This window comes from Setaria italica, chromosome I (assembly GCF_000263155.2).
Source record: "Setaria italica strain Yugu1 chromosome I, Setaria_italica_v2.0, whole genome shotgun sequence".
Classification (NCBI taxonomy): Eukaryota; Viridiplantae; Streptophyta; class Magnoliopsida; order Poales; family Poaceae; genus Setaria; species Setaria italica.
Genome location: NC_028450.1, coordinates 26,074,503 through 26,092,486, shown reverse-complemented (window position 1 = coordinate 26,092,486; position 17,984 = coordinate 26,074,503). Strand labels below are relative to the sequence as shown.

Genomic DNA, 17,984 nt, shown 5'->3' with positions numbered 1-17,984 from the left:
ACCCATAAATATTATTTTTTTGTTGTTATGAAATACTTGGGCAAACAAAAGTAGGGACTTGCAAAGAAAAAAAATAGCATGAAAAAGGAAAGAAATGGAAAAAAACAGCAAACGAGCCAGCTTCTCGTGAATTCTAATTTCTAACATTAACTTCACAAAAACCAGCTCCACACTTTCCCAGCTCTACTCCACCAACTCCAGAAAAATATGAAGCTACTGTACGTATTTGACAAATTGTAGTGCTCCAGCTCCAGAAATATGAGAATTTGGTAGGAATGTTCTATTTTGCCCACGGTGGATGGCTGGTTGTATTTTAAGTATTCTGGATAGTTCTTATTTTGTTTTTTGCCCACTGTTACAGTACTATCGCTGGGAAAAAGAACTAGCTCAACAATGAGCATGGCAAGATATAAAATGAGATGTTTCATCCAATAATGTTCCAATGATTAAAACGTTCAACCAAATAATGTTATACCGAACGAAAGGTCGTAACAAATACGGTACAAAATCAACCTCGTCATTACAAATTAGTTCATATGCCTAGAAGGTTGCAGCCACGGCCACGGCCTACACCCAATCCTATTTATTGGCTTCAATCTCTATTTTCTTGGAGCTATGATTTCCTCATGGATTATTTGCCTCAAATCGATTTGTGTTTTTTCAATTTCCTCTTAGATGAAATCTTATTCTTCATCTACCAATCATTCAGCTGCCACCAGCTCGTGGAGCCTGCGCGGCCGCGCGGGGGTCCTCATATGCCTCGTGCCCACACAGGAACAAGCTCACGCAGTCACACGGCGACCCAGCTCCCCTCCATTGCACATTGAGCTCGCTGAATTGAGGTTCGGCACAGCCAAATCGAGATCCGGCGCAGCCAAATTGAGGTCCCGTTGTGGGAGCAGGCGTCGATGAGGGACCTCCATGGAGCCTGCTGCTTGGGACGAGATGGTGCTAGCACTGCAGGTGCTTCTGCTCTGTAACGGCCGGAGTCCGCAGGAGCTGCCGCGCACCCCTGGACCCGCCCAAAGAGGCTCAGCCGGCGGCCCCTAGGCCGCCAAGGCCGCCATGGCCCAGCACGCCTAGGCCGCCAGGGTTCGTGGGAGGTGGGGGAGCGACGGGATGAGGGGGCTACAAGATTTTTTCTTTTGTTTCGCGAACCGGTAAGTTATGTATTGAGTAGATTAGGTAGGTAAATACCTACTAACTCCATGAGGAGGTCTGAGACTGGAGTTTTTTAGCACTCCTTGAGGTAATCAAAAAAAATATAGATCTGACCCCTAGCTCCACTTTTTTCTGGAGCTGGAGTTGGTGGAGCTAGACGTGTTTGGCTGCGAGTTTTTTAGAGTTGGTGGAGTTGAGCTAATTTTCCTAAAGTGGAGTGCTACCAAACACCCCTAGTGGGCCGCACCCACCCGCATTGAAGCATGGAGGCCACCACGGGCACCGGGACGCATTACATGTGAACTGAGGGGGTGTTTGGTTATTTAGGGGCTCCTAAAATTCCTGTCACATCGAATATTTAGATACTAATTAGGAGTATTAAACATAGACTAATTACAAAACCAATTGCACAGATGAAGGTTAATTTGTGAGACGAATCTATTAAGTTTAATTAGTCCATGATTTGACAATGCGATGCTACAGTAACATGTGCTGATGATGGATTAATTAGGCTAAATAAATTCATCTCGCGAATTAGCCTCCATCTGTGTAATTAGCCTAATTAGTTTTCGAATATTCGATGTGGTATGAATTTTGGTCCGGACTAAAGATCCAAACACCCCTGAGTCTGTATGTCCCACATCATAGCAGTAGCATAGCACGGCAGTGAGCAGTGGCAGCACCTAGCATCCTATCCTCTGTGGTAGTCCCACCTCGCCAACGTGCAAGCGACATTGCACTGACGTGAAGCCGGCCTACAAGTCCCTTCGCAACACGTTAGGCCTTGTTTACTTCACCCCCAACTCCCAACTTTGGCACTATGCAAAAAGAAGATTCCTCATCACATCAAACTTGTTGTACATGCATGGAGTACTAAATGTAGATGAAATTAAAAACTAATTGCACAGTTTTGTTGTACTTTGCGAGACGAATCTTTTGAGCCTAATTAGTCAATATTTGAACAATAATTCACAAATATAAACGAAACGCTACAGTGTGCTACAGTACCGGAACAGTAATTTTGGCACTCCCAATTTTAACAACTAAACAAGGGCTTAATGATGCCTGTAAAAGAACGAAGCCCACAGAGAAAACTGAGCACAAGGACACAAGGCTGCTGCAGGTGGGGCCCACATAATGAAGCACCAAACACGTCATCTCGTATCATGTTCATCTATAGGATACAATAGGAGGTGCAAATGCAACGCAATATGTTCTACATTGCGAGTTATATAAGACAATCGCCACACTATCAACCACTTGTTTAAATTGTTATCATCCAGTACAAGATTTTTTTTTTCGGAGGTTAACTCACAGCCTTTTTATTTATTGTTTTTAACGTGAAATACACTTTGTTATACGCGGGGTTACAAACATAGCTCTAAATTCTGAAGTTGTATAAAAGATCCTCCATCCTCGTTATTGCGTATGGTCCTAAGTCCTAACATTCTGGTTGTACATGCGTTGCGTTTAATTGTTCACCTCAGGCTTCGATCATCCTAGTTTCATGAATCATGCGTGCGTGCAATTGTGTCTCGCTCTCGCACATTTGTCTTATCTGCAGTCATGCACCTACTTTTATGCGTCTTTTCAACCAGCGGTAACGGGAATCAAGTTGCCGTGTAATCAGACGTGTGATCACCTACTGCACTCTTTGTTTGGTTTTAGAATGTAACAGTATCAGATTACAGTGTCTGTCACCTCATGTCACACCGGCATTGACTTGCACAGTCCTGCTCAGCTCGTTGGGGGAACAACTGCGTACTGCACTGCATCGATGCTCCCACCGAGGTAGCAGGAAGCCGGCCTTGTAGAAGAAACACATCTGAACGAAGAGGGAAGAAGCAATTGATGCTGCTCTTGCCGCAGGACAGCGCACTGCACATATGAAGCTCCTCGCACAGCCGCTTATGCGCAGGGGAAGACGAAGGGGGCGGAGCTGCTCGCGCGCCGGAGATGGACGGGCGTATTCGGAGGAGGGTTGATTTCTGAGCCTCAGCGCTGCGGTCACGGGCGGTACTCCTCGCGCCGCCAGCAAACAGGAGATGGTAGAGATGGCGCCTCGGACTCTCGGAGCGGTAACGTGAACTGATAACAATGGTGGACGGGGGAACCAGATATGAATACCGCAGTATCCGATTACAGGTACCTGATTACTGACTACATCAACCAAACGTGTTTAACCGGACTTGTTACCGGCCGTAATCTGATTACCTTGCAAAATAACGAACCAAACGCAATCTTAGCTCCAAGCATTGGTCAAAGCAAAGAAACAACCTTTTAGCACCCGTAGCACTTCTATAGAGATTTCAGGTGTCTGAGAATTTGCTTATGCGTCAGTCGATGTTGTGAGCTGTCCGATCGGCAACGGACGCAAGAGATCGCAATTAGCTGTCCGATGTTGTGCCGGTTTGCTGTTATCGGGTCTGCTTGTGAGTCGAGTTGTGCCCGTTTGCTGCTCTGTTGTTCGTGTTCCCCTGTTCGCCTCCATGGACTCCATCTCGATCTTGAAGACATCTCAATGCCGTTCATCTCGGCGGCGGATCTGATCTGAGCAAACAGAGCAGACCAGGTAGTTCATCTCCATCTCGTCCTGCTGCATGGTGTTTTTTCCCCTTGGATTCGTTGGAATTTTTGTTGTTCATGGTTCGATTTGTGGCCCATTGGTGTTCGATTTGTCGAACTCTTCGGTTTGTGCCTGATCTGTGGCCTATTAGGTTGAATCTGTGGTTTGTAGGTGTTCGATTTGGGGATTTTAGGGCAGACTATGTCTGATTCTAGGTCAGGTTGTGTTAAATTGGGGATTATAGGTCAGGTTAGTCCAGTTCATTCACCTTTTGCAGCGGTGATTTTTTTTTCCTTTCAGAATTTTTTTGCAGTTGTTACTAGCAATCACAGAGGATGATGTTGTCCATAGGGTGCAAATGCCTTCTCCTGTTCTTTAGGGTCTCAACCAATTTTAGGAGGGAAGCACCAAACTGCTACCCTGAAAATACTTTTGCTCCTGTAAAGATTATGATATGGCACTCCTAAATCTTTTGTTCTTTTTAGAACACCACATCATTTGTCTGTAGTTCCTGCCTGTAGGACATCCCTTCTTTGTAGTACTTGAGCAGTTTCAAGTGAAGCAAGTGGGGAGAAGCGTCTACTGTCAGCCTTCCCACTAGATGTTGCTCTGTGTAAGAGGATGGATAGTGAAAGATAGATCAATAGACGATGAGGAAGGGAGGTGAGGCTGCTAGTTTATTATACATCACCTGTGCACATTGTTGCAGCCTATGAGCATGAACATTTGCAAATTCTTGTGATCATATCACGCCCATTTCTGAAGATGTGAGTGTAAATGTTGTTTCACGAGTACATTTAACAATATAGGCTAGACTGATTCGTGCATGTGAATGTTAAGAGTTCAGATTAATTTGTGTCTAGTGTGATACAGAAATTATCTTTGATCTTTCCTTTATTTCAAGTTTATGCCAGATACATACAGTTTCGAGTTCTTGTCAGAACATTTTGTCGATGGGCCTGTTTGTTTTACTTCCCAGGGAGTCGAGCTAAAATTTTGTGTTGGGGGCATGAATCAAGCAGGTCACAAATTTGGGGTTGGCTATACATCTTACCTTTGTTTCTGAGAAAAGTTATGTTCTGTTCCTTTGCCTCCATTTCGTGAGTAACAACTCTCAAGATTTATTTCATTTAAAATGTAAGTCATACTTGTTAAGCGCCCCAACCTACTGACTGGACAATATCTGCTTGCGTATCTCAGATTTGGCTATGACTAAGAAAGTATGAAGCTATTTCTGTTCTAATTAGGTGAAATATCATTTATTTTTGTGATTTTGAATGAAGAAAAATAATTTAATATAAGTGTGTACTTTTTTTACTTATGAAGTACTTGGTAATTTCCATGCTTATGTAGTTTTTACATAAATGGTTGCTATACAAGGTATGCCTGCCTGTGCTTTTGCTTGCCATGGCCTTGGCTAACAAGGTATGGACTCAATATGCTTTTATCACTGCTATACTTGTATGTAGAGGAGCTGAGGATTTCTGGGAGGGAGAACTCAGGTAGGAACTACTTTTTTGTGTCATTTCTCTGATCTGTCCATTTGCTTTTGTTTTTATCCATGTGTCTGTAAATTGCATGCCTCTCTGTATGGATACATTTTTATCTTTTTTGGATCAGTGACATTATGTTAACTTCTCTCTATATGATTTGGATTCTTTTGATTCCCTTTTCTGTATATCAGTTAACCAAGTTACACAATTAGATAACTAAATTTACAAGATTATCATTCTAGGCAATTTAAGGGCATGTATGGTGCATCTTTTGTCTAAACATGTGTAACTAGTACATCATCCATCGTCAAAAGTAGCATGTAAATAGTAGATTAATGCTGAAATTGAGCACAACTACCTTGATAATTTTCTAGATGTTGGCTGCTCAAGATGTTTCCTGGGAAAGTAGTAGCTCTCTATTTTTCTGTATATGCTCTAAATTTTTAGATCTTCTTTTTTGAAAACACATTACAAGTACAAACGTGTTCTTTAGAGGTTTGTCTAATTCAGTTGTGCATCAAATAAACAGCTCATGAGACTCATTTTCATGTTTCTCCCCATTTCACATGAAACTGAAAGGTGCCATCGGTCGGTAGATAGCTTCTGCCCAATCACAGTCACCTCCTTCGTTGTCAAAGTACTTGTAATTGGCGAAGGTGAGCTCTGACTCTGGTGTACAGAAGATCCGAAATTAATTGGAAGGGGTCGATGGAGACATACAATAATTGGTCTGCGTTGCCGGGTCAGTGCTTCGTCGGTTGCCATTGGCTAAGGTAGAGCGGCAAAAGGTCCGCCCGTGGATGGCGTTCTGTGCCTTGTGAACCTCCTCTGCAGGAAGTTCCAACAAGGGATCGATCCATCATTGCTGAAAGTATGTGCGTGCCTGAGCATCCGAGTTTCTAGTAGAGGGTATCCCCTTGTATGAAAATACACAGCATTGAGTATGAATGAAAATATAAAATGAAATACCAGCAGCCACAATTGCTTAAATGAGATGTTTTCCTGCTATATCGTACAATCCCTCTGTATGACCGTGTTCTAACCAGAAGATCAATTGGCTCGATCATCTGGGTAGTTGGTTCACTTATCAATCAAGTCAAGGGCTAGCGAGCTGCATGGGAAAGCATTTCCCTTTACAACAGCACTACGGTAACTGTGGGTGCAAAACCCCTAGCCGGACCATTTTTATCCACCCGCGCCCCACATCGATCAGCTCCATTCCTCGGATCAGGAATCGAACCATCACTTCCCCCACTCGTCAGTTGCTTGCCATGTTGAATCCCGATCCGTCTTTCCTTCCTCGCTCCGTACCTCTCTCACCCAGATATACAAACCGTCGATACGATGAGGTGCCAAACCCAAACTGGCCAGCAGGTCGCGGATTTCGCTAATTAAATCCGGCATGTGCAACGACGAGATCGAGCAAAATCAGGCAGCCATCGACTGGCATTTGCTTGCGCTACGCCGCGTCGCCGCGGGCGCCCGGTCAAAAGGCGAGCCACGCGAAACCCTGCCGGTCTCCAGGAACCCGATCCACATCCGCCGTAATAACGTTCGTTGCCGAAAGATAAAAACAGCTCAAAACCGAGTGGATCACCGTGACCCCGCACGCGATTTTCCAGCCCGGAATCCAGCAGGGGGATCGCTTGGCGAGAGGCGTAACCGCGCGCCCCGATCTGATCTGATCGTAACCCCGAGTCCGGCCCATCCACCCCCGCGCTGGCCGCTGCCCCGCGCGCAGGGGCGCCGCAGCAGCCGCCACTGGCCACCGCCCTCTTCAAGGCGTCCCAGGGCGCGGCCACGAGTCCCGGGCTCCCATATCGCCTCCCCTCCTATATCTCTGGACGCCAACGGCTCAGGCCCGGCCACATCAAGGAAGAGAGCGAGTTCGCCTCACCACGCGCGCGCGCATGGCCGCGACCGCGTGCGCATACGGGTACCAGGGGACGACCGGCCCCCCGCCGCCGCCGCCGCTGGCGCCGGCGAGATCCTCCTCACAGGTACCACCGGGCCCGTTCCTCATCAACTTCGATGATGACACAGAAGCAGCACTGCCGCCACCTCCCCCTCCTCCTCCGCCGCTGCCACGACCGTCGTCCAAGGCGCCTCCGTCCTTCTTTTCACGGCACCTCGGGATCTGCACCGAGGGCCTCGGCTCCGAGAGCTCCGGCGACATCGATCTCAGCGACCTCTCCGATGACGTCAACAACAACGGCGACGACGCCGGCGCCGAACTCAGGCAGGCCGTGATGCCGTGCAAGAGGCAGCACCGCGACGACGCCGGTGACGAGCCGGGGAGGGCGAGGAGCGGGAGGCCGGCGCTGTTCCCGCCGCCGATTTCGGTGATCGGGGCCGGCGGGAAGCCGTGGCTCTACCTCCGGCCTCACCGCGAGGGCGGCCGCCTGGTGCTGCGGGAGTTGAGGATACCGTCCCGGGAGCTGCTCCAGGCGCGCCGGGAGGGCGGCCGGTTCAAGCTCCAGTTCACGCAGCCCCAGCCGGAGGAGGAAGAACCAGAAGATGTCCATCATCACCAATGCCACGATCAAGAACCAGCAGATGCAATCGTGCAAGAGAAAAGGCAGGAAGGGAACGAATAGAACAGGGTTTTAGATTATTGAGGTTTAATCAGCACTCGCCAACAAAGTTCCACACTTCCAGGGTGTGTGCGCGCGCGCGTGTGTTTTTCACTTACAGAGAGATGTAAATATAGCGGAATTTATGTTCAGTTTTGTGTCCCTTCCGTCAATCATCAAATCCATTGCTACGGCTTGCAATACTATGCTGATTCAGTCCAAGCACTTATGTGGCAGGGATCATCAAAGAAAATGTAACCAAGTACAGAAACTAAGCATCACGCGTGGCACTGGTGCTGCAGCTTTGTGCACCAGAGCACTTTAGGGCACACAGAAAACAGAGTTCACAAGAATCCTGAGCTTAGTGTTGATGGGAAAGGAACAGGTCACATGTGAAAGTTAGCTGACGGGTGTCAGTTAAAGCGATCGCCGAGTGGCATTTGGAATCAAATATGCTGATTCTGCAGCTTCAGCGTTGTATTGATCTCTTCTCATTTTTTCAAGTATCCGAGCACTTACAATAGAATAAATTGAAGAGTAACAAGAAAGCATTGATGCGATTACATATTAATAATTGGATCTCTATTTTTTCAGCCAAAACCTTGCATTGCATGACAAACTATTTATTTTTGCAGAATGTGAAAATGGTGAAATATCACCAATCACACAGGTGGCTTGTACAGATGCAAGCAAAGCACTTTTGGACAGGGAAAGATAGGGAAAATCTAACATTGATGTGGTGGCAACACTCGGGGAGCCTGTGCCTTCCCAATGATGTGGAGCTCAGGTCCTATTCAAGGATAGATGCACAGACGAAAGTGGAGCGTATGATTATTTCTCACCATCCAGCGTCAATAGCACTTTATATAATTCAGGGCGGCGGTCCCTGAATATTCCCCAACCATGCCTGGTTGACTTTATCTCATCTAAGTCAAATTCCGCCACCAGCACTTCCTCATCTTTGTCGTTAGCAAGCTTCACAATTTCTCCAGTTGGTCCTGCAGAGAACCACATATCTTCAGTTAAACTCATGTTTCTAATTCTTTGATTCTTCTATCTTCCAGTATAAAGATATACATAAGCTAGATTACCTGCAATGAAGGAATTCCCATAGAAGGTTATGGTGCTCTTGCCATGCTCAGTCTCAACAGTTTCTCTGCCTATCCGGTTAGAAGCAACAAGAGGAACCTGGATAATTCAAGGTAGATCATGACATGATCAGAGAAAAGACTCAGTTTCACCAGTATCACTTAGAGGAATAGCAAACAAAGAAACATCTTCATGACTCCGCGATGAAGTTGGTAGTGCATTATGAACTATATAAAACAACAAATAGTACCAAATTGGCACCAGCATGGCCTTGCATGACACGCTTCCAATGTTCACGGGAATCCAGGTTACCATCCTGGGGTTCAGATCCAATTGCAGTCGGATAGAAAAGTATTTCAGCCCCCTGAAGCACCATTGCTCTTGCACACTCCGGAAACCACTGATCCCAGCAGATCCCTACAAGTTTACAAATGATGGCATTACTTATGAGTGAGATTATGTCACATTAATTACTATTAGTGCTACTGAACGTACAGTGAATAAGCACTAGTATCACTGCAGAACACAAATAACTTACCAACACCTATTGTTGCATACTTGGTTTTGAAAGCCTGCATCAATAGCAGTAAATAAATTTAGTAAACTTTTTCTGTTAACAAACACATTTCCAGTTCCAATATATAAATTCATATTTTCTCCCGAGGAATATACACATAAAGTTGGAGTGCAACCTAGAACAATAAGCAATTACCTTAAAGCCAGTGTCACCCGGGTTGAAATAAAATTTCTCTTGATAACCTGACAAACAGAAGTAGCTTCTTTAGATGAGATAACCCAATCTATAGTGGAACAGGAAAAATACAAATGACATTTATTACCTGGTCCATCTGGAATGTGTGATTTACGATAGAGGCCAAGATCAGTGCCGTCGGCATCGATAATGGCCACCGAATTATAATGGGCATTGTTTGCTTCTTCAAAAAAACTGACAGGTATCACAACTTCCAATTCCTTTGCAAGCTGTTGCATCCTATGGACCCGGGGGGTGGGGGCACAAAGGTGTAAGTGTTAATGTTAAAGAAATTGAACTAATGCATTAGTAATTGACTGCTGGCAGGATCAACAAAGTCTACCTTATGATAGTTGGGTTGCCTTTATAAGGCTTCGCGCGCCGAAAGAAATCCAGCCTTTGAGCTTGACAGAAATAGTGCCCCTCAAACAATTCCTAGGACAAGAATACAGAGAACTGTAAAGTTAAGTAATACAAAAAACAAGAATATCTGCACGAACTCATATCTTTATTTTTCTGCTTTAGGTTTTGAAAAAAGCATTTAGGTAAATATTGTTGATTCATAGCTAAATATGTTTATTTGTCATATATAAATTTACCTGAATGAGTACAATCTTTGCGCCTTTCTTGTGCGCTTCCCTAATCAACCTGTAATACAAGTGATCAGTCCCCATGTTTTGCAGGTTTTTCAACAAAGATAAACAGATTGATAGAGCAAATTGCAAAGCATACACTTCCTGTCATTTTTAAGTAAAACAACTCTAATCAATCATGTTTCAATTTCCTACCAGAGTCAGAATTTGTTTCAAGAATGGAATGCTGATGGAAATAAAGTTTCTAAAACTGATGAATTTTGCACACACAGGACGAGATGCTGTCCAAAATAATTCCAAAACTAGTGAAGTTTGACTGATGGACTATCCAGCCAAGAATGGCAGTGAAAGTAAATGAAAGCCACCGACACTTATGGTGAGTTCTAAATCAAAACCATTAATAAAGATTTCGAACAGAATCCAGCAAGCTCGTAGCTAATAGCTTCGTGATCCAACGATGCACTCAAATAAAGATATGCCTTCAAATATGCTACATATATGAAAATGAAGTAACAGGAAACATAGTAAGATAAAGAACTGCCGGTCAGCGTGATGAATCATATTTTGGTTATGATGCATGAGGTGCAATAGAATTGCGAACAAAGTTAAGACGGAGTTTCTCTTTTTTTTGGAATTTATAGTTTCCTTTCACTAACATGAATACCCAAATGAAATATAGCGCACTGTAACTGTAGCAGCCTACAAATTGAAAAATAGAGTCATTCCCATCAGGAAAGTGACAACGTGACTTGCAGGAAAGGTGGTAAAAGAGTAAACACTGCAAGGGTGTAAAATTGACTCATTAAACATATATGTTGCTGATTTACCCAAAATGTGATAAAAAAGTATGCTTCAGTTCTACACAGTAGCTTCAGTTCTAAAATGTGATAAAAATGTGAAGAGGAGAACAAGTCTGCGGTAATTGGATATGTTTTTGCAGTCATCAGCATGCAAAGTACAAAGATAGAATACTTGTGCAACTGGAAAGTGTTTCACTTTGCGATACTAGAATATAGCAGATCCTGTAACATAGTTAGCTGAACCTCACAAAATGAACAGATTGAAAACATAAGAATCAAATTGTCATCCAGATTTTGGAGAAGCTCTCAATAGCACAGGCAGCAGTATCATTGTATTAGAGCATTTATAATTTTGACTCACAGAAATGTATATTTTCATAGCATTATCTAAAAGGACACCAGGAAAAGGTACATAGCCGAATCCAAACAACAAGGCAGATGCCTCAATAATTCACTGCAAGAATAAAGTAGCTGCGAGAAAAAAAGGAATGGCAACGGAACAGGGAGTTGAGAATAAAGTAGCTGACAGGATTGTCCAATCCAAAGGTAGAAGGCACAGAAATCCATTGTGCAAAAACAGGGCAGTTGAGATATAAAATCATTACAGTTTTCTTCGAGGTGGTTTTGTACTTAAAAGTTTAGGCCATCTTAAACGAAACCAAATTATATTTAGTGGATACTAGGGATCAGACTAGATTACTCGTCCAGACTGCTACTGAAGTGTTTAGCAGGATGGGATATATACGTAATGGTAAAACAAGGCTATAATGTCAATGAGAGGAACTAGCTAAGGCACCGTTATTGAAAGTATACTTCCGCGGGCTAATCAAGTAATACGGTGCTAGGAGTGCGCATCGAAAGCAGATTTCAGCATAAGTCATCACAAATCAACCCCTTCTCTTCTCGGCAACAAACCACCAACATACTAGGACCAACATGTTATTAGAAATCATAGCTCCAGCAAACTTCAACGTCTGCGAGACCGCGATTAAACTAAACGGCTAGGATTTTTGGCTCCTTGGGGCCGGAATCAGGGTCCAGGAACGGGATTAACTAGGGGTTCAGGCGTGCAGGCGGCCATACCTCTCGGCGGTGGCGACGTTCTCGGCCTCGACGTCGGTGCAGGCGAACTGCACGGCAGCGACCGCCACCTTCCTCCCGCCGGCCGCAGCCATCCTCCCGTCCGCTCGGTGCGTTCCCACTTCACCAACCCCCTCCCCGCTGAGCCTTGGACTGCGGCTGCTTCTGCTTGTGTCGTCCGTCTGAAGCAGAGAAAAATGGTCAGCATTTATAAGGAGAAAAAAAGAGTCACCTTGGGGCCCACCTGCCCATGGGGTTGTTGAGGCGGTTTGTTGGGCCGAGAGCACCGGACGCCTGCCGACGACAACATATGATGTCGGTCGGTCTAGCGGGGCTGCAGGGCCCAGTACAGTTTTGCTGAGCCCAAAAGCCCATCGTTGGAAGGAACGGGGAAATCGGAAAATGTAGATCTCGGAATACTACTGTTCGCCTGGCGGTTTCAAGAAACCGTGTTCGCCGCTATCCGTGGCTCATCCTTATCCAGTTATCCTCACTCACGTGAGAATCTGACAGGTTCGGATCATCGGCCGGACACTGACAGACTCTCCTAGAAATAGGAGAAAAGGCGAAGGCGTCTACTAGAAATAGATCGACAGCGCGAGCCGATCCAGATCCGCGAGTCACCGGCAACGTGTCGACGTCGTCGTGTTCTTGGGGGAGAAATAAGAGAGGACGCGGTGGTGCCGTGTGTGTTCTTGCGGGGCAAGAAGAGGAAAGACCGTGGGCGGGGGGTGATGGCTACAAGAAGGGCCGTGGGCGTTGGGAGAGCTCTTGTTCCTCAGCCTGCGTGGGCGGCGGTTGCGGAGGCCGTGGCGAGGAGGATGGAGGGCGTCGGCGGCGGCGGCCGCGTGCCGCGCTACTTCAGCGACAAGGCCTCCGGCAGGTTGCTCAGCGAGGAGGAGCGCGCCGCCGAGAACGTCTACATACAGGTGACGGCTGCTTCGTTGACTAGTTAAGCAGCGCGATGGTGGGAGATTTGGTTGGTGCTTACTGAACTGGGTTGATCGATTGTGCAGAAGATGGAGCGGGAGAAACTGGAGAAGCTGAGGAGGAAGGCGGACAAGGACAAGGCCGAGGCCGCCAAGAGGGCCGCCGCCGCCAAAGGGGAGAAGAAGGTAACCTACACGCCGGGGATTTCGATCTTGCCACCAGCTTGATTACTTGTGATTTTTCCCCCAAATTTGCCTTGGGTTCTGGAATCCGTGTTGATCATCTGCTTGTGGTCTTTTTCGGTCGGGTTGATTGCAGAAGGGTGAGGAGGACCATCCAAGCTAATCACTGGATCAGATCGATGCTCGTGTGATGGCGTGGTGTGGGTACAGTGACTACAACTGATGCTACATGCAGATAGAACTACTACTACTCGTACTGTGTCGTGCTGTGCACTGTGGAGAGAAGCTTGTCTGAAACTCTGCTTGTGGTGTGTAATCCCCCTACCATCACTACTGTGAACTCTCTCTGAAGCGGTGGTGTGTGTGCTTTGGCGTGGCAAATGGAGGCTTGCTCAGCCTCTTACATGTACATAGTTCATCGATAATGAATAAATGTGCAGAGTAACATAGTTCATCGATAGTGAATAAATGTGCAGAGTACGGGGCCGTTTGGATCCTGAGCTAAAGTTTTGTTCGTGTCACATTGAATATTAGGAGGCTAATAGGAGGACTAAATATGAATTAATTATACTAAATATGAATTAATTATAAAACTAAAACTAATTACACATATGGAGGATAAAGGATAAACGGCGAGACGAATCTATTAAACCTAGTTCTTAGTTAATCCATCGGTAGTACGTTAGCAAATGGTTACTGTAGCACATTGTCAAATCATGAACTAATTAGCTTTAATAGATTCGTCTCGCTGTTTAGGCTTCATCCGTGTAATGAATAGATTCATCTCGCCGTTTAGACTTCATCCGTGTAATGAGTTTTGTTTTGTAAATAGTTTATGTTTAATACTTTTAGTATCTAATTAGTATCTAAACATTCGATGTCATACATTCGATGTGACACGATGTGATAGGAATTAAAGTTTAGCCTGAGGATCCAAACACCCTTTACGGAATTAAAGTTTAGCTCGAGGATCCAAACACCCTTTACGAATGGCCTCAGAGTACGAGGAATGTGGTGGTCTAACATCACAATGATGATCGATGTCATGAATTTCACGAAAGGCGGCATGCAGATGCAGTATAACGCTACTTATCATTTGGGAGGAAAGTTAGTGATCATTTGGAATCACAATGATGATCGATGTTAGGAATTTCATGAAAGGCGGCATGCAGATGCAGTATAACGCTACTGATCATTTGGGAGGAAAGTTAGTGATCATTTGGAAGGTATGGAAGGAAAGGAACTCAAGAATCTTCCAGCACTGGGAATCAATAAATTTGGGAGGTGGTATTCCAGCATCGGGAATTTAGGAGGTATGGAAGGAAAGGAACTCAAGAATCTTCCAGTACTGGGAATCAACAGTACCTTCAATTTTGGGAGGTGGTATTGCAGCATCGGGAATCAACAGGAGGTGGTATTCTAGCATCAGGAATCAACAGTACCTTCAATTTTAGCAAAAAATATTTTAGCAAAACTCAAGGGTGAGGCGAGCTCGTGGATTGCAGTTGATCTTCCAGCACTGGGAATCAACAATACCTTCAATTTTAGCAAAAATCAAGGGTGAGGCGAGCCTGTGGATTGCAGCCGGGGCTAAAAGCCTTGCGGGCCTCCTAGCGTGCATCCTTTGTATAGTCTTTTTTAGCCTTTTTTTTTCTTGCTTTTACATGTTAGAAGCTGTAGCTATCCCTCTTTAACAATGAAATAGGCACCGTTAAAAAAAATAAATGTGCAGTTTAAAAAGGAGAAGGTAACAGTGTGCGATTTGCCAATCTGACGGGAAGCGCAGCAGTGACATGAACTGATCCTGTGTCGCCGCCGGCTGCATTCGTTCTTCCAATCGCCTGCGCTGCACCCCACGCGACCACGCGACGCCGTGCCAGCTTGGTGGGGTGCCCCGTCGCAGCGCAACCGCTTCGGTGTGCCGCGCGCTCATCCATGATCCTGATCCCATCGCGGCGGCGCACGAGCGCGGCCGGGTCACGCACGCGGCGGGTGCGCTCCAGGGACGGCGCCGGATGCGTTCCGCGGTGGCTCCGGGCTCGGTGCAGAATGCCACTGCCGGCATGGCTCGCAGCCGAAACAGAACCCACGGCCTGTTCGCTTCAGCTTATTCAGCTGGCTTATCAGCCACCAAATAGTGTTTTCCTCTCACAACAAATCAGCCATTTCAACTTTTCAGCCGGTTTATAAGCTGAAGCGAATTCCCGAGCGCTGCGCCTCCGCGGTCGGTCCCAGCTTGAAATATGTGCGTGCTGTCTAAAAAGATACGTCTCACTAACATTTTCTGTTTTAAAAAAGCAAGATTTTTGAAAGAGCACTGCTGTACAATTTTTGAAATACGTGCGTGCTTTCTAAAAAGAAATTGGATTACGTGAAGGGGGCCGTTTGGGAAAACTTCTTCACCCGCAAATCCAAAACCGTTTGTGAAACCGATAAATAAGTTAGATGGCAATTTCAATAACATTTCATATTACACGACATTTCAAAGTCGGACTCGCTTGAACCGCGGCATACATCATCCGATTACTCAGGACGATCAGTAATCACGGTCACGAACACAATCAACTAGGACAAATACCATACGTCCATACGAGGACATTCCCAACAAACACAGGCTGCTCGTCAACAAAAGCTCCAAATCAGTGAACAAATAGCATTACTCAGCAATCTGGATCCAAAAAAACAAGGTGCCTCCGGCTTTGACAGTGGACACGCAGCGAGGCAGAGGGCCATGACAAAGTTTAAATTCAAATTGAACACCTGGTGAAGGTCCCATGTACAGGAAAGGCACGAGCTACTCCGGCCGGGCCGACCATGAACAGAGCAGAGAGAGAGAGCCACAAACAATCCAGAGCTAACTAGAAGAAGACGAAAATTTGCATGTGGCCGACACTACGTGACAGGCCCGACCTACTCCACCAAATCGATCTGGTGATCCGATGCCCCGATGCCACGTCCGCGCGGCCAGCACAGGTGGTGACGCCGCCACCGGCCACTGCCGTACCGTCGCTAGTCGGCTTCGCTCCCCCTCGGCCGCCTCCTCTCGCGCCGGTCGTTCCAGCAGCAGGACGCGACGTCGGCCACCAGCCACGCCCACCACCGGCGGCCACTGCTGAACCCCTCAGCCGCGGCACGCGGCTGCGACCGGACGCCCCCGAGGCAGGATACCTCGGGCGACCCGGGCTCCGCCAGCCGGTCCGCGGCCGCCTCCCCGGCCGCGAACACCCTCCTTGCGCGGCCGCCGAGCCGGCGCGGGGAGCGCCCCCGCCCGCCGTGCTCCCGCGCGACCTTGCCCGGCAGCCCGCCAATGACCACGGCCACCGCCCTCGGCGCCGGGGCGGGCGGCAGCGAGCCCCTCGCGGCGGCGGCGGCCGCCACGCTCCTGCGCGCGGCGCACTTGGGGTTGGCGCCGGCGCCCTTGGTGGAGTCGTCCCGCTCCAGCACCGCTGCGGCGCCGACTACGTCGCTCCACTCGATGTCCTCCCCGATCCTCAGCCGGAGGGACTGCGCGGGGGCGTACGGGTCGTCATCGTCGCGCTTTTCGGTGCCGGAGCCGTCAGACAGCGCGGCGTCGCAACCACACGCGGCCTTCAACTCGGCGTCACCGCCGCCTACGCCATCGCACGAGACGAGGGTGTCGAGGTCGAGCGGTGGCATCCCGCAAGAAAATGTAGGCTACTCAATGGCTGTGCGGTGTGTCTGCAAAGCACAGGCGGCAGTGAAAATGGAGGAGGGCAACTGGGTATGATTTTGAAGAGGTGTCGTGTCGTGCCGTCATGGTGAGGCGAGGGGGATCGGAGGCGCCAATGGTTTGGAGGTGGGGATTTGAAAAGGTGACACGGGTTGGGTGGGGGCGGCTTTAGCTTAATCCGGGGGGGTTGGCTGGTCGCTTTGGAGTAATTTAACCTGTGTTTGGGTGCTCCCGAGAACCCTGCCGCGTGCTCTTGTGCTTGTCTTGTCTGAGCTAAGCTAATCGAGTTTGGTTAATTCATCTGCACGACAGCACGAGTCTACCAGCAGCCAGCAGCCGCCATCCTAGCTAATAATGAAATGTCTAGTAGCCTAGTTTCTTGGTTTGTCTGTTGGATGGGTACCGGGCGCGAGGAAGGAGGGGTGCTTGGCGCCACCAGCCGTGGTCGATCGAGATGAGGATCGGTGAGTGGAAGCTTCTCTTGCCTTTTTAGACGCGCTGCTTCGATTGAGGTGGTTTGTTTTGAATCGGCCTGGCGTTTCGTGCATATGTTTTGGTAGCATACTTCTTTTAATTTGGACAAATGATGATGTCCATTTTGAAGACTAAGCGGTGTTGTCGTGGAAGAAACTGGGTCTTAACTCTTAAGACGGCACAGGGTGGAAGTTATGCTCACATCGACAGAAAAGCTTTATAAGCTAGTCCATGTTTAAGTATATTTATATTAGAGTTATATAAACTTTCAGTAGTAGCTTATCGCTCAAGGGTCCATAGCTCAGTGGTAGAGCAATCGACTGCAGATCGATAGGTCTCCGGTTCGAACCCGGATGGGCCCTTGTTATTCATTTTTTATACCTTTCTCTTTTCTCATTTTGGCTTTCTTTCTCTTTAATATCGTGCCGGCTATTTAGCCTAGTGGTTATACTTATATATAGTTTCTCACTCGCTATTTAGCAAAGTGATTCTTTTCTCTTTATTAATCCGGCTATTTAGCCTAGTGATTCATACTTATTTGTTTCTCACTCGCTATTTAGCCAAGTGATTCCTACTTATATTTTTTTCATCACTCTTCTTT

At 47.0% G+C, this 17,984-nt stretch overlaps 2 protein-coding genes, 1 long non-coding RNA gene and 1 other non-coding gene across 4 annotated transcripts; 3 read left to right on the top strand and 1 right to left on the bottom strand.

Moving 5' to 3' along the window:
* The first annotated feature begins 2,965 nt into the window (after positions 1–2,965).
* On the top strand, positions 2,966–6,210 carry LOC111256258. The gene is made up of 2 exons (XR_002676274.1): positions 2,966–3,733; positions 4,249–6,210. It is a non-coding gene; the product is annotated as an uncharacterized LOC111256258 (long non-coding RNA).
* A 2,022-nt stretch (positions 6,211–8,232) lies between these two features.
* On the bottom strand, positions 8,233–12,298 carry LOC101782181 (N-carbamoylputrescine amidase). The gene is made up of 9 exons (XM_004952592.4): positions 12,110–12,298; positions 10,233–10,281; positions 9,977–10,068; positions 9,722–9,873; positions 9,595–9,641; positions 9,421–9,454; positions 9,133–9,299; positions 8,885–8,981; positions 8,233–8,791 (listed from the first exon to the last, which is right to left on the bottom strand). The coding sequence occupies exons 1-9, from the start codon at positions 12,199–12,201 to the stop codon at positions 8,625–8,627; spliced, it is 897 nt and encodes a 298-aa protein (XP_004952649.1). The 5' UTR covers positions 12,202–12,298; the 3' UTR covers positions 8,233–8,624.
* Positions 12,299–12,606: 308 nt separating this feature from the next.
* LOC101781515 (uncharacterized protein At2g27730, mitochondrial) lies at positions 12,607–13,687 on the top strand. The gene is made up of 3 exons (XM_004952591.4): positions 12,607–13,035; positions 13,123–13,221; positions 13,355–13,687. Exons 1-3 carry the CDS (start codon positions 12,841–12,843, stop codon positions 13,379–13,381), a joined length of 321 nt encoding a protein of 106 aa, XP_004952648.1. The 5' UTR covers positions 12,607–12,840; the 3' UTR covers positions 13,382–13,687.
* A 3,986-nt stretch (positions 13,688–17,673) lies between these two features.
* On the top strand, positions 17,674–17,745 carry TRNAC-GCA. Its single transcript has one exon. It is a non-coding gene; the product is annotated as a tRNA-Cys (tRNA).
* The last annotated feature ends 239 nt before the right edge of the window (positions 17,746–17,984 follow it).

What these genes read in the sequence shown, in the direction of transcription:
- LOC101782181 (XM_004952592.4), bottom strand. Translation starts at nt 12,201, where the DNA reads ATGGCTGCGGCCGGCGGGAGGAAGGTGGCGGTCGCTGCCGTGCAGTTC. An exon ending in GCCATGCTGGTGCCAATTTG is followed by an intron (nt 8,982 to 9,132) that starts GTACTATTTGTT and finishes TGAATTATCCAG; the next exon opens with GTTCCTCTTGTTGCTTCTAA. An exon ending in TGGGAATTCCTTCATTGCAG is followed by an intron (nt 8,792 to 8,884) that starts GTAATCTAGCTT and finishes GGTTCTCTGCAG; the next exon opens with GACCAACTGGAGAAATTGTG.
- LOC101781515 (XM_004952591.4), top strand. Translation starts at nt 12,841, where the DNA reads ATGGCTACAAGAAGGGCCGTGGGCGTTGGGAGAGCTCTTGTTCCTCAG. An exon ending in CCGAGAACGTCTACATACAG is followed by an intron (nt 13,036 to 13,122) that starts GTGACGGCTGCT and finishes TCGATTGTGCAG; the next exon opens with AAGATGGAGCGGGAGAAACT. An exon ending in CCGCCAAAGGGGAGAAGAAG is followed by an intron (nt 13,222 to 13,354) that starts GTAACCTACACG and finishes GGTTGATTGCAG; the next exon opens with AAGGGTGAGGAGGACCATCC.